Here is a 12,066-nt window from a genome sequence, read left to right as displayed (position 1 = left end):
CCATTCCTCTTTTTTGTCTACTTTCACTTTCTTGATACTTCAATGACGGTTTGAACTTTACTCATTTGTATAATATTGCCGAGTATGCATTTTAAAAAGATGGCAAACAATTTTTGCACGAAGATCTGATTTTGTTTTCTTTACATTAGTAAGTACCATGCTTTTTCCTCCCATTCCTGTCAGCTGCAACTCAAAGCATGCAATTTACTGCACCAGTTGTTTCAGCTGGAGTATCAAGGCTAAAATTGTTTAAAATCATAGAAAGGAACCCCCTCCCCCTTTCATACTAGTGACTATAGATTTTGTTAACTAACATAAAAATTTTAAAAAGTATTTTTAATTGTCCAGTTTTCTGAATTACTGTAACAGCTTTAAATAGCACTGAAACAGTGTCCTGCAAGACACAACTTTTGCACAATACTTGTTCTGTTCATGAGCACAGTACATGTACTTGCACAAACAAATGGAAAAATAAATTTCATTTAAAAACATTTATTATGAAGATATGTTTCCTAAAATGGTGAGATTTCTTTTTTAAAATGCCAAAACAGAAAGCATGACAATTGATTTCAAATGAAGAAAATGAACCACTGTCCTCTACACCACCGGTCACTACTGTTAATCCTACTGGCTTAATACAGAAACCGCTGGACTATTCGTGATCAGAGGCAGGACTGTTAGATCGTGATCCGCCCTTCGCATCACCACCTTCGTTAACTGGTGACCTGCTCTTTGACCGACTGATAGATCTAGAACGACTGCGAGATTTTGACATGCTCCTTGATCGGCTTCTTCTCCTGTCAGGACTACCAGATCTAGATCTACAATAGTACAGAAAGCTTAGCCTAAAAGGGAGACATCTTTGACACAATTAAAACACTACATCATTAATTCGTGCAACAGACTACCAAAATATGGATTTGAGGATTTCTTTTCTTTCAAGTGTTAATATTTTCCAATAACAAACATATGGCTTACCTTCTCCTATCCCTGCTTCTGCTGCGACTTCTGGAGGGGGACCTTCTTCGTCTGTATGGGGATCTAGACCGTGACCTAGAGATACATAAATACTGATTTTAAAATGAACAATACTCATATCAAAATCCTAGTCAAGCTTTCGGGGAAGATACTGCAGATTCCATATTTTCACAAGTACTTATTATCGTGAAATTACTCTTGAACGTCAAATAGTGAGAACAATAATTCATGAGTGGATGGTTGATCAAGGTATTTTGCATGGATTTTAGCACCATAAAAATAAAGCAATATTATTTTGTGAGTGGTGTTTCTTGCGAAATTACGCGATAATTATTTCCTGGCATATATTTTGGAATCTACATGAATCAAGGCATTTTAATAACATTTAAGAGGAAAAGAACTTTCTTGTACTTCAATTAAAGCCATTCTGGTCTTTTAGGTTACATCACTTTAGTCTTATTAAACATCCTTTAGTCCTAATTATAAACAGAACTTATCAATATCTATACTACAGAGTTATGGCCAACACAGGAAATATGGTATACATACTGATAATTTTTAAACGTTTTAAAGATGTCACTAGGTAAGAGACATGATACAATGTTTAGTCACAAAAAAACTTATCAGTATACAGTATTCATTAGTACCTGCTTCTTCTACGAGAGCCGTAACGTCCTCCTCCCCCACTCCTATCTCCTCCCCCACCTCTGGAGCGACGGAATCCGTAAGAGCTGTCATTGGGGCAGTCTCGTGCAAAGTGTCCAGTTCTGTGACAGCGATAGCATTCATCGTACATACCTCCCTGTTAAAGATTGGAAACAATGAAGAGTTAGGACAATCCTCTATGTAAGCAGTACCCATCGAGTCACATACAATTTCAATTGAACTTCTTTGAATACATTAACCAAACTCAATGTGTATCTGCTCTCAAACATTTTGAAAGACATACTTACACCACCTCCTCTTGATGATGATGAATATGGCCGTCGTGGATTTCCCTTTGCCCATTCCACACGAATACTAGATCCACATATCTCCCTTCCATTTTCATACTTTAGTGCATCCTAAAATAAGATGAATTTTTGTAACATTCTATAATTCTTGTTAATTACAGTCTTCTTTATCATGCAGAGGAGGGAGAATGAGATTACCACACAGCCACAACTGTACAAAGATAATTTTTACATTTTGGTTTCTTAATTATCTTTGGAAATTCTACAGCACAGTAAAACTGTTTAAGAAATATAATTCCACTAGACTCCAAAGATAAGATTGCTTTGAGAAAACAAAGCTTGAAGATTTTACCCTGAACTTTGGCATTGGCAACTATGGCAAACATGGCAAATGGCAAACAGAACATGGCTCATAGGACATGACTGACTAGGAACTGGCTAATGGGGCTCCCTATGGGTGGGCAGGCATAGGAAAGCATGGAGCATGAACTCCCAAATAACTAAGGAACCTGATGACCTGATCAGCTGCCAGGGAAAACAACTCTGGTGGAAGCTATAGTGGCCCGCTACACCAGTTTAAAATCGGTGATGGCAACAATGGGCTAATACTAAATTGTCCACATTCACAGCTAGGCCATAATGGTCGCACTGTCATTTTCATAGCAATCAATATTTTAATATACATACACAATACATTAGATATCTTTATCCTGTAAAAATAGTAATTGTGTGAATAAGTTCACTTACACCCATACACCATTCATCTAATTAAAAACTATTTAATCGCTTATTACAGTACTTCAAATTAATGGTGCCAAGTTTCCATCCCAGTAAAAGTGAAAAGAAAATTTGAATTGGATTAGCACTACTGGTTATGTGAACATGCACTAAAACACTGCCATCAGCACTGCCTTTCAACACACACACACACACAGTCTCTCCCTCAAACAGTTTTAGAATACATGTATAACATATTTCTTCCATGATGGAGCATTGGTTGTTCAAACCTGAAGCTTCAAAAGATTTTAATAAATTTGCTATTGACAGTGCACTTTGTACACAATAGTATCAGAAAATTACTTTTAATTTCTAAATTTAATGTCAGAAAATTATCACAATTTTTACAACAAAAAAAAAAAAAAAAAAAAAAAACATATCGAAAAACTTAACAGGAAAACTTTTTTTTCAAATGGGACTCAACTTGCTGTTGGAGAATGCAGTTACACTAATCCAAATTGCTATCAATATACTAATAAACATACTCCACCCATAAGTTTCTTGCATGACTTTTTTTTAAGAACAGAAACCTGTCATAACTTCCTAAACATACACCTGCACAGATGTGTGTTTCTTATAAAATATGCAATATCAAACACAATTCTTTGCAGTAATTTTTTTTGGCCCAATTAAGCAAAGGGGACTTTATGAAAAAGAACAAGAACTGGTCTACTGAAACATGTTTGTGTCTTTTTTTAACATAAAATTGTAAAAATATTCTCTTTTGTTAAAATAAGAAAAGTATTTGTCTATTCACATTAAGACTTTTACTTTGTGCAGTGTAAGAGACCAATGTAAAACTAATTAGCTTCTTTATCAATTTTTTTTTCAAATTAACATGAAAATTACTAAAAATTACTTTCAAAATTTGCCAATTTTTCGTTTCAAAGTCTCGGTCATTTGGACAGACAAGGGTCAATGGTTCACTGCATTGTGTCAAACTTCTCGGGACAGATCTGCATTTATGTACTTATTACTTACTTCACTAAACCTTTTTTTTTTAAGTCTGAGACAGTTCTTTGACAATTAAATGCATTATTGTACCTCTCTGAATCCCCTTGAAATGTGGTGATTGAACTAAATGCTCACATCCAAAACATTTGGATCACATGACAGGTACAGTAATGCATTCTGTACATCAGTGCGTAAATATTTAAAACCACTAGTCCTTGGGTAAAGCTATTCTATGCATTATAATATTTTAGATAAACAGTAACAATTTGAGCATTGGACTTTGATCAATATGCCATTTTTGCAGCTTTATGACATCACAGTATTGTTTTATACCTCTGCATCTCTTCTGTCTTCATAGTCAACAAAGCCATAAGCTGAAAAAAATAACAACATAATAAAGTGTGAGCCAAACTTAATAACATTTTTTCCAACCATTTTTAACATAGTTGAAATTGTTTATACTAATTTATCTTCAAAGAACTACAATTTCAGTAATAAAGCTCACACTGCTAGCTCTTATGACAAAGCCCGGGCAAAGAGAAAATTCTAGGGATGCGCGATTTTATCGGTATACCGGTATATCGCGATTTTTTATTGTGTGATACGTATCGTGATACGGAGACTAAAATACCTGTATTTGGTACATAACTATAAATTCCGGAAATTATTCATTTATTTGTTCAAACTATTGAATGACATTTACAGAAAATGTAAAAAATGTTGAAAACAGTTAAACAACGGCATCCAAACATGCTTTATATTAAATAAATAAAAAATAAAAAGGTAAAGTTATATGTTTATAGCATATTTTTTAAGAAATATTATGAAAATTCATTTGAAATTGTAGTAGAAATTGTGTGTATAAATATCACGATTTATCGTGATACGTTTGGGAAAAAATCGTGGTATATCACGATACGAAATTTCTGCCGATACCCATCCCTAGAAAATTCAGACTACTGCATTTTAATCAAATAGAATTTTTTTCTGGCAGTAAACTTCAGTACTCATTAGGGCTGTGTACTGACCAAAATATTTCGATATGACATGATACAATATTTTATAATGCGATGTGCGATATATTGGATTCTTTAACAAGTCTATCACTATCAGAAAGGTTTGTAAATGATTTAATGCAAAAATTTGATAAAAAATGGGTGTTTTACCACCAAACTGGAAGTTCATGACTTCATGTCTCACTGTCTTTACAAAGTACACTTCAAATTCAAACTTTAATGACTGTAAAACTAATATGTTAAAATATAGTTGTCTATGTATTTTGCAATAGTTAATTCAGATGTGCTATCTCCTTAATGCTTCTTTCATTATTGACCAATTTTAATTAAAACATAGGTAATCAGAGATTACAGAGCTCATCTCAACGAATGTTGTCTTTAAATAAGGCAAAGTCCCACACTAAACTAATAATCTAGTAGTGAGCTTCCCTAGATGCAACATTTATGCAATTTTGGTCTGATATGGCTTGCTGCTTGGGAATGGACTTATCTAAAAACTTAAAACTAGTCACTCATCCAGAAAATGCAAGTCAAATACAGCATCTGAAGCAAGTTTGAGAGTGTTCGTCCCTTGATGCATCATCCACGCAAGTTTGGTTCAGATAGGCCTTATAGTTACTTGGAAATGAGATCTGCTCCAAAAACTTCAACCTAGTCACTCATCCGGAAAATGTTGGTCAGATCCAGCATCTGAAGCAAGTCCAGTGGTATGCATCATCCTTAGATGTATTATCCTTGCAAGTTTGGTCAATATAGGGCTTATAGTTACTTGGAAATGAGATCTGCTCTAAAAACTTCAACTGGTCACTCATCCGGAAAATGTAGGTCAGATCCAGCATCAGAAGCAAGTCCAGTGGTGTGCATCCTTAGACATATCATCCATGCAAGTTTGGTCAATATAGGGCTTATAGTTACTTGGAAATGAGATCTGCTCAAAAAACTTTAACCTGGTCAGTCATCCGGAAAATGTAGGTCAGATCCAGATCCGAAGCAAGTCCAGTGGTGTGTATCCTTAGACGTATCATCCATGCAAGCTTGGTCAATATAGGGCTTATAATTACTTGGAAATAAGATCTGCTCCAAAAACTTTAACCTGGTCACTCATCCGGAAAATGTAGGTCAGATCCAGATCCAAAGCAAGTTCAGTAGTGTGCATCCTAAGACGTATCATCCATGCAAGTTTGGTCAATATAGGGCCTATAGTTACTTGGAAATGAAACCTGCTCCAAAAACTTTAACCTGCACCAAAACCTTAACCTGCTCCAAAAACATTAACCTGGTCATTCTTTAGCTGAAATTGCAGCATCTGAAACCTTGACTGGTACAATGAAACACACTAGAAGCATCCTCCATGCATCTCTGATTGGTATAGGGCATAGAAGTACTTGAAAAGACAAGAGGCCCATGGGCCACAGCGCTCACCTGAGTAACTTTGGCCTTGCTGTTTTTCACCCGATTTCCCCCCCCCCCCCCCCGTAGTACTTATTGTGGCCCCGCCCTATCCCCAGAGGTCATAATTTGAACAATTGGAATCTACACTACCCCAGCATGCTTCCAAGTAAGTTTCAGCTTATCTGGCCCAGTGGTTCTTGAGAAGAAGATTTTTCCTATATATTTCAATGTAAAACTTGGATTCCCTATTGTGGCCCCGCCCTACCCCCGGGGGTCATGATTTGAACAATTTAGAATCTACATAACCCCAGCATGCTTCCAAGTAAGTTTCAGCTTTTCTGGCCCAGTGGTTCTTGAGAAGAAGATTTTAAAAGATTTTTCCTATATATTTCAATGTAAAACTTGGATTCCCTATTAAGGCCCCGCCCTACCCCCGGGGGTCATGATTTGAACAATTTAGAATCTACACTACCCCAGCATGCTTCCACATAAGTTTCAGCTTTTCTGGCCCAGTGGTTCTTGAGAAGAATATTTTAAAAGATTTTTCCTATATATTTCAATGTAAAACTTGGATTCCCTATTATGGCCCCGCCCTACCCCCAGGGGTCATGATTTGAACAATTTAGAATCTACACTACCCCAGCATGCTTCCACATAAGTTTCAGCTTTTCAGGTCCAGTGGTTTTTGAGAAGAAGATTTTTAAAGATTTTTCCTATATATTTCAATGTAAAACTTGGATTTTCTATTGTGGCCCCGCCCTACCCCCGGGGGTCATGATTTGAACAATTTAGAATCTACACTACCCCAGCATGCTTCCACATAAGTTTCAGCTTTTCAGGCCCAGTTGTTCTTGAGGAGAAGATTTTTAAAGATTTTTCCTATATATTTCAATGTAAAACTTGGATTCCCTATTATGGCCCCGCCCTACCCCCGGGGGTCATGATTTGAACAATTTAGAATCTACACTACCCCACGATGCTTCCATATAAGTTTCAGCTTTACTGGCCCTGTGGTTCTTGAGAAGAAGATTTTTTAATGACCCCACCCTATTTTTGTCTTCTCTTGATTATCTCCCCTTGTGAGGGGACTTGGCCCTTCATTTTAACAATTTAAATTCCCCTTCACCCAAGGATGCTTTGTACCAAGTTTGGTCAAAATTGGCCCAGTGGTTCTTGAGAAGAAGTCAAAAATGTGAAAAGTTTACAGACGGACGGACAGACAGACAGACAGACGGACAGACGGACGGACGGACGACGGACAAAATGTGATCAGAAAAGCTCACTTGAGCCTTCGGCTCAGGTGAGCTAAAAACTGCTCCAAAAACTTTAACCTGGGACGCTGACGCCGAGGGTATTACATAAGCTCCCCCAACTTCGTTGAGGTGAGCTAAAAACAGTTAAAAAATTATCTTTGGTGACTGAAATTCCCAACTTTTTCACAGAATTATAAGAAAAACTGTCTGCCCAATATGTACTGGAAGTTATTTTGTCGATATGATACATTCCTGAATATCGATACATGTTGTTTAATCAATATATTGACACAGTCCTAGTACTCATAACGCACAACAAATATCAAATATAACTGCTTTTGCTCAAACTCTCGTGATATCAATCAAAAGTTCACAAATCTAACATACGATGTCATGTGACATCACTAGACCTCCCAAATGTCTTGTGCGGTTTAAACAGGTCCAGTCCAAATACTATTTTTACCTATGTAGCTACTTATAGCTACCTACGTTAAGTAGGTATTTAAACCTACCCCAGGTAGCTATTTTTACCTACTTTTTGCTTAACCTGCATTTTGTGGCAAAACCCAGGAATGGCGCAATATGGGAAGTACTAAATTTTTTAATACAGTCACAATGACAATGAATACGACAAAAATTTTGGCTGAAAATGATTACTTTCTAATATATGAATTTTGCATAAAAAAAAAACTACATCAATTTTCATTTCTGGTTGCTAACGATCAAAACCAAGTTTAAAATGTCTTACAAATCTGTATCGCTTTAACACTTATCTTCATGCATTCTTAGATGAAATGTTTTTGGGAAATTTTTCATGCATTTGTCTCCATTCTTCACTCCTAAAGTTTTCAAGTTAACACACTAAATTTTGCCATGCAAGTGCACAAGATACTGATAATAAACAACATCTGACCTGTTTTAAATATGTGCCTTATAATACATGTAATTATTATTTAATTTTATTTTCAAAGACAGGTAAAAGTAGGTAGAAGTAGCTACAAGTAGGTTTAAATACCTAGGTATAGCTATTAATAGCTACTAGGTAGAAATAGTCTTTGGACTGGACCTGTAAAGAGGCAGATCTAAGCAGGTCTGGTACAATCACTAGATTTAGCTACGTAGGTTGAATTACCTACATAGCTTTATTTACCTACCTGAAGTAGCTTTATTTAGCTACTACATCAAGCTTATTTCTTAAATTAGCATTTTTTTCCAGAAAGTGCAGAAAATGGCACTTTGATGCAGTGATAATTTTCAACTTTGAACTCATCTGAAAACAATTCATGAAAAAATCACTCTTGGAGATGTGTCTTTTTCTGCGCAATTGCAATCAAAGTTCTTAAAGTTTTGGGGCTATATACAACAGTTAATTTGTGACCTGACAGTAGTGATGGGAAATCGGAAAAAAATCATAATCGATTATCGGTAATAATCGGTTGTGCATAATCGATTAATAATCGATTATAATCGAATTTTTACCTTTAATGAAATAAATATTTAAAAAAGTTAAACTTATTCAGATTTAAGTTCAGACTTTTACAAAAAATATTCATAAATATTATTTTCCTTTTTATAAACTGGAAAATAAGAATTAATTTCTTTACTTTTAATTAAAAAATCTCATTAAAATATTATGAACTGGCATTTATTTAAAAAGAATTCTATTGAATGGGAATATTACTTATATTAGTCCCACCTTGCATTACATGTATTTATTTCTTGGAATTACGAGTTTCGAAAGTAGTTATTAAGAATTTGAACTTCTATTTCCTAATTATAATTACGTTTACAGATCGTCTGTACTGTTAACGTTTTCCTGTGTGTAGAAAACCTCGTAATATCATCCGTTTTCTGTTATTAGACTGACCCTATATTCAATCATGGCGGTGAAAATATCAACATGGCATGGATACCTTCGATATTTTAAACATTCATCACTACTTTGAAACTCTTAGCACGAGGATTTGGTTATAAAATTAAAGAATAAAAATATTATTTTTTGGCAGCGCTGTCGGCGACATATATTTTGTAATCGATTAGTAGCATCGAAGAGCTTCTAACGACCGACAACCGATCGTCGGCGACAATCGGTACATCACTACCTGACAGTTACTTCTTGAGTGAAATAACAAAGAAAACCAGTTTTGGTTAACATGAGCACAATGTGAAGTAATCATACTTATCCACGCCTCATCGCACACAAGGTGGTGTACAGCTACTCAAACTAGCATTTCTACTGAACGCTAGGGGGAGGCAAAGAACGATAACTCTAAATCAGCGGAAGTTGTGTCCTGTTGATATTTATTTGCTCGTGAGTTGACAAGCAATACACCAGGTCGCGAATTCTAGTTGTAACACTTCCCTGGTGTATGACATTGTCCGAACAAGGTAAATATAATTTCTGTAGGTTCAAAGAAAGCTATTTTTACTAAGATTTAATCAATTACAACTTGAAATGTTAACAAAAATCAATTTAAACGTGTTATGAATTCATCAAACAGAAAAAAAATTATTTGCAAAGGTATTTCTGCCTGCTTCAAGTTGCATCACCGATTAAAAGTTGCCAAATATAATTAGATATTTTTATGCAAAATCGCAATTTGAACAGAGGAAGCAATTTTTGTCACTCATTTTTTAAGTATACTGAAGCAGTGATTTGGTGTTTGATTACCTCCCTGTTGTTTATAGTTTTTTTCTATATACGTAACATATTTTCACGTTAGGTATGTTCTTTGCATTTTCATTACTTTAATTAATGGCAACATCTGCTTATGAATAAAATCATATATAGTGAATAAGTTTATTTTAAATGCACGACATTTTTTGATGTTCTATGTTATGCTATACTAGTACAACAAAACTGATTATAGATAGGAGTTATCCTTCCTAACTGAAAATTCATCTTTGCTGTCAGGTTAGATTATTTCCCGTGAGTCACAGATCGCTGTGTGAGGTAGGCTGTACATATAACTTGATTTTATGAAATCCAGAAGGTACTGAAAAAAATTTCATTTAGAATCTACAGTTATATGGAGACAGAGTAATGAAAAATGACATTTGACCTTAAAATCTTTCATTTTAATTTTTAGGAAGAAGTGCTACTCAAACAATGGAAATACATATTTTCCTTAAAAGTGTTCAAATGCAGCAATGTTAAAACTATCTCTGCTTTAGATTGCTTTTTAAATAATACGTAGAATAAATATTAGTCGCATTTACTTGCGACTTTTTGTCTTTTTAAAATAAAATGCAAAATTATGAAAAGTTGCCTTGAAATAGCTAAATAAAGCTACTTGAGGTAGGTAAATAAAGCTATAGTTAGTAATTTTAGCTACATAGCTAAATTTACTGATTGTACTGGAACTGCTAATTACTAAATTGAATACAAAATATAAATATATATACACAACTGCACTCGCCCTAACGGTCGCACCGTCAACATCTTTATTTAGAATGAGTATGATGAGTAATAAAATAATTCAAAAACATGCATGAAAAAGCAAAGTAGTAATTTTGTCTTACCCATTTCAGCACCTACAAAAGAAATAATTTATTTCAGTTTAAGCCACTTAGTGTTCAAATCATATCTTTTCCACGTAATCACACAAAATACAAATTATTAGTATGAGAGGTAATTAAATCAGAGACTCTCTCTCTCTCTCAGACATCATTTTCTAAACAAAACAAAATGGCTGACAAAACGTTGCTTGCACGCAGGCCCTATAATTTTAAGAAATATATTTCCAGACTGATATCTGTACATACCATATTTGACATCACATCTTGCTAACCGTCCGTATGGTTCAAAAACGTCTTCTAAATGCCGAGGTTGAGTGTTTTTACTGAGTCTTCCAATGAACAAACTGCCCTCTCCTCTGCGCGACATTTTGAGTTTGAGGTGTTATTTTCGAATCCAGATAGAAAAGTTTTCTTCGGATATTTACGAACCTACCACACCATGTATACGAATGGAACACGTGTACATGTATGTGTGTGCATATATAATTTTTCTCTCTCTAACATCTAGAATTGTTTTTTTTAAATATACACAAATCGGTCCATAAAGAAAATGATACATTTTTAATTTTCAAGCATATCATGCCGAGAAAGCCTTAGCAGTTTTTATTTGGGCGAACTCATATAGTAGTTGGGCATTTAGCCACTAGGCTCTATATTACTAGAAACTTTTAATTACTTAAATTTGCAATTTACGCTTATCACTTCCCCTAAGAGTTGAGGGGTGGATCCTTGACATTACAGGTTTTAGATAAATTTTTTTTACAATATTGTGAACTTCATTTTAACTAGATATACATGCATGTATTTCATTTTTTTTTTTTTTTTTTTTTGAATTTCATGATAGGTTCAAAATGCCATATTTGATATATTTAGATGTAATGAATAATGAAAATCGTTTTCCAAAGAATGTCTTTACCTTTGTACTTTGCTTGTAAAACCTAAATAATCATTCTATGTTATTTTTATATGTTTTACACAGCTTGCATTTGAAAAGTAAGATATTTTGTATACATGTACTTATTCACTCTAGATAAAACACTTAATTTTCGAAGCAACTAGTTTTTGCTTTAAATTTGAAAAGAATTATACCACGTATAAACTCAGTAAGCATTTCATCTGTCTACAAAGTACATCCTTTTTTCCGATTTCTAATATATTCGTTAAAAGCTGAGAAAAGTCCACAATAAAAATATGACAAAAGCATTTTGCAAAATCCAGTATAGA

At 34.4% G+C, this 12,066-nt stretch overlaps 1 protein-coding gene across 2 annotated transcripts; it reads right to left on the bottom strand.

Moving 5' to 3' along the window:
- Positions 1-476: 476 nt before the first annotated feature.
- Positions 477-11,233, bottom strand: LOC133185111 (serine/arginine-rich splicing factor 6-like). Of its 2 annotated transcripts, XM_061320172.1 has the most exons (7): positions 11,089-11,233; positions 10,846-10,857; positions 3,996-4,036; positions 1,932-2,042; positions 1,626-1,780; positions 979-1,053; positions 477-821 (listed from the first exon to the last, which is right to left on the bottom strand). In XM_061320172.1, the coding sequence occupies exons 1-7, from the start codon at positions 11,207-11,209 to the stop codon at positions 653-655; spliced, it is 684 nt and encodes a 227-aa protein (XP_061176156.1). In that variant the 5' UTR covers positions 11,210-11,233; the 3' UTR covers positions 477-652. The 2 variants fall into 2 exon arrangements, with proteins under 2 accessions (XP_061176156.1, XP_061176164.1); XM_061320180.1 differs by lacking the exon at positions 10,846-10,857.
- Positions 11,234-12,066: the final 833 nt, after the last annotated feature.

The sequence above is a fragment of the Saccostrea echinata genome, unplaced genomic scaffold, assembly GCF_033153115.1.
Source record: "Saccostrea echinata isolate AGI-Se365-2 ecotype Australia unplaced genomic scaffold, CSIRO_AGI_Sech_v1 ptg000001l, whole genome shotgun sequence".
NCBI classification, from domain to species: Eukaryota; Metazoa; Mollusca; class Bivalvia; order Ostreida; family Ostreidae; genus Saccostrea; species Saccostrea echinata.
The sequence above is the reverse complement of the archived record's forward strand: the minus strand, read 5'-3'. Positions and strand labels throughout refer to the sequence as shown.

Coding starts and splice junctions, on each gene's coding strand:
- LOC133185111 (XM_061320172.1), bottom strand. CDS start 11,209: ATGTCGCGCAGAGGAGAGGGCAGTTTGTTCATTGGAAGACTCAGTAAA. Junction 1,781..1,931: donor CATCATCAAGAGGAGGTGGT/GTAAGTATGTCT, acceptor AATCTTTAACAG/GGAGGTATGTACGATGAATG. Junction 1,054..1,625: donor GGCTCTCGTAGAAGAAGCAG/GTACTAATGAAT, acceptor ATGTATCTCTAG/GTCACGGTCTAGATCCCCAT.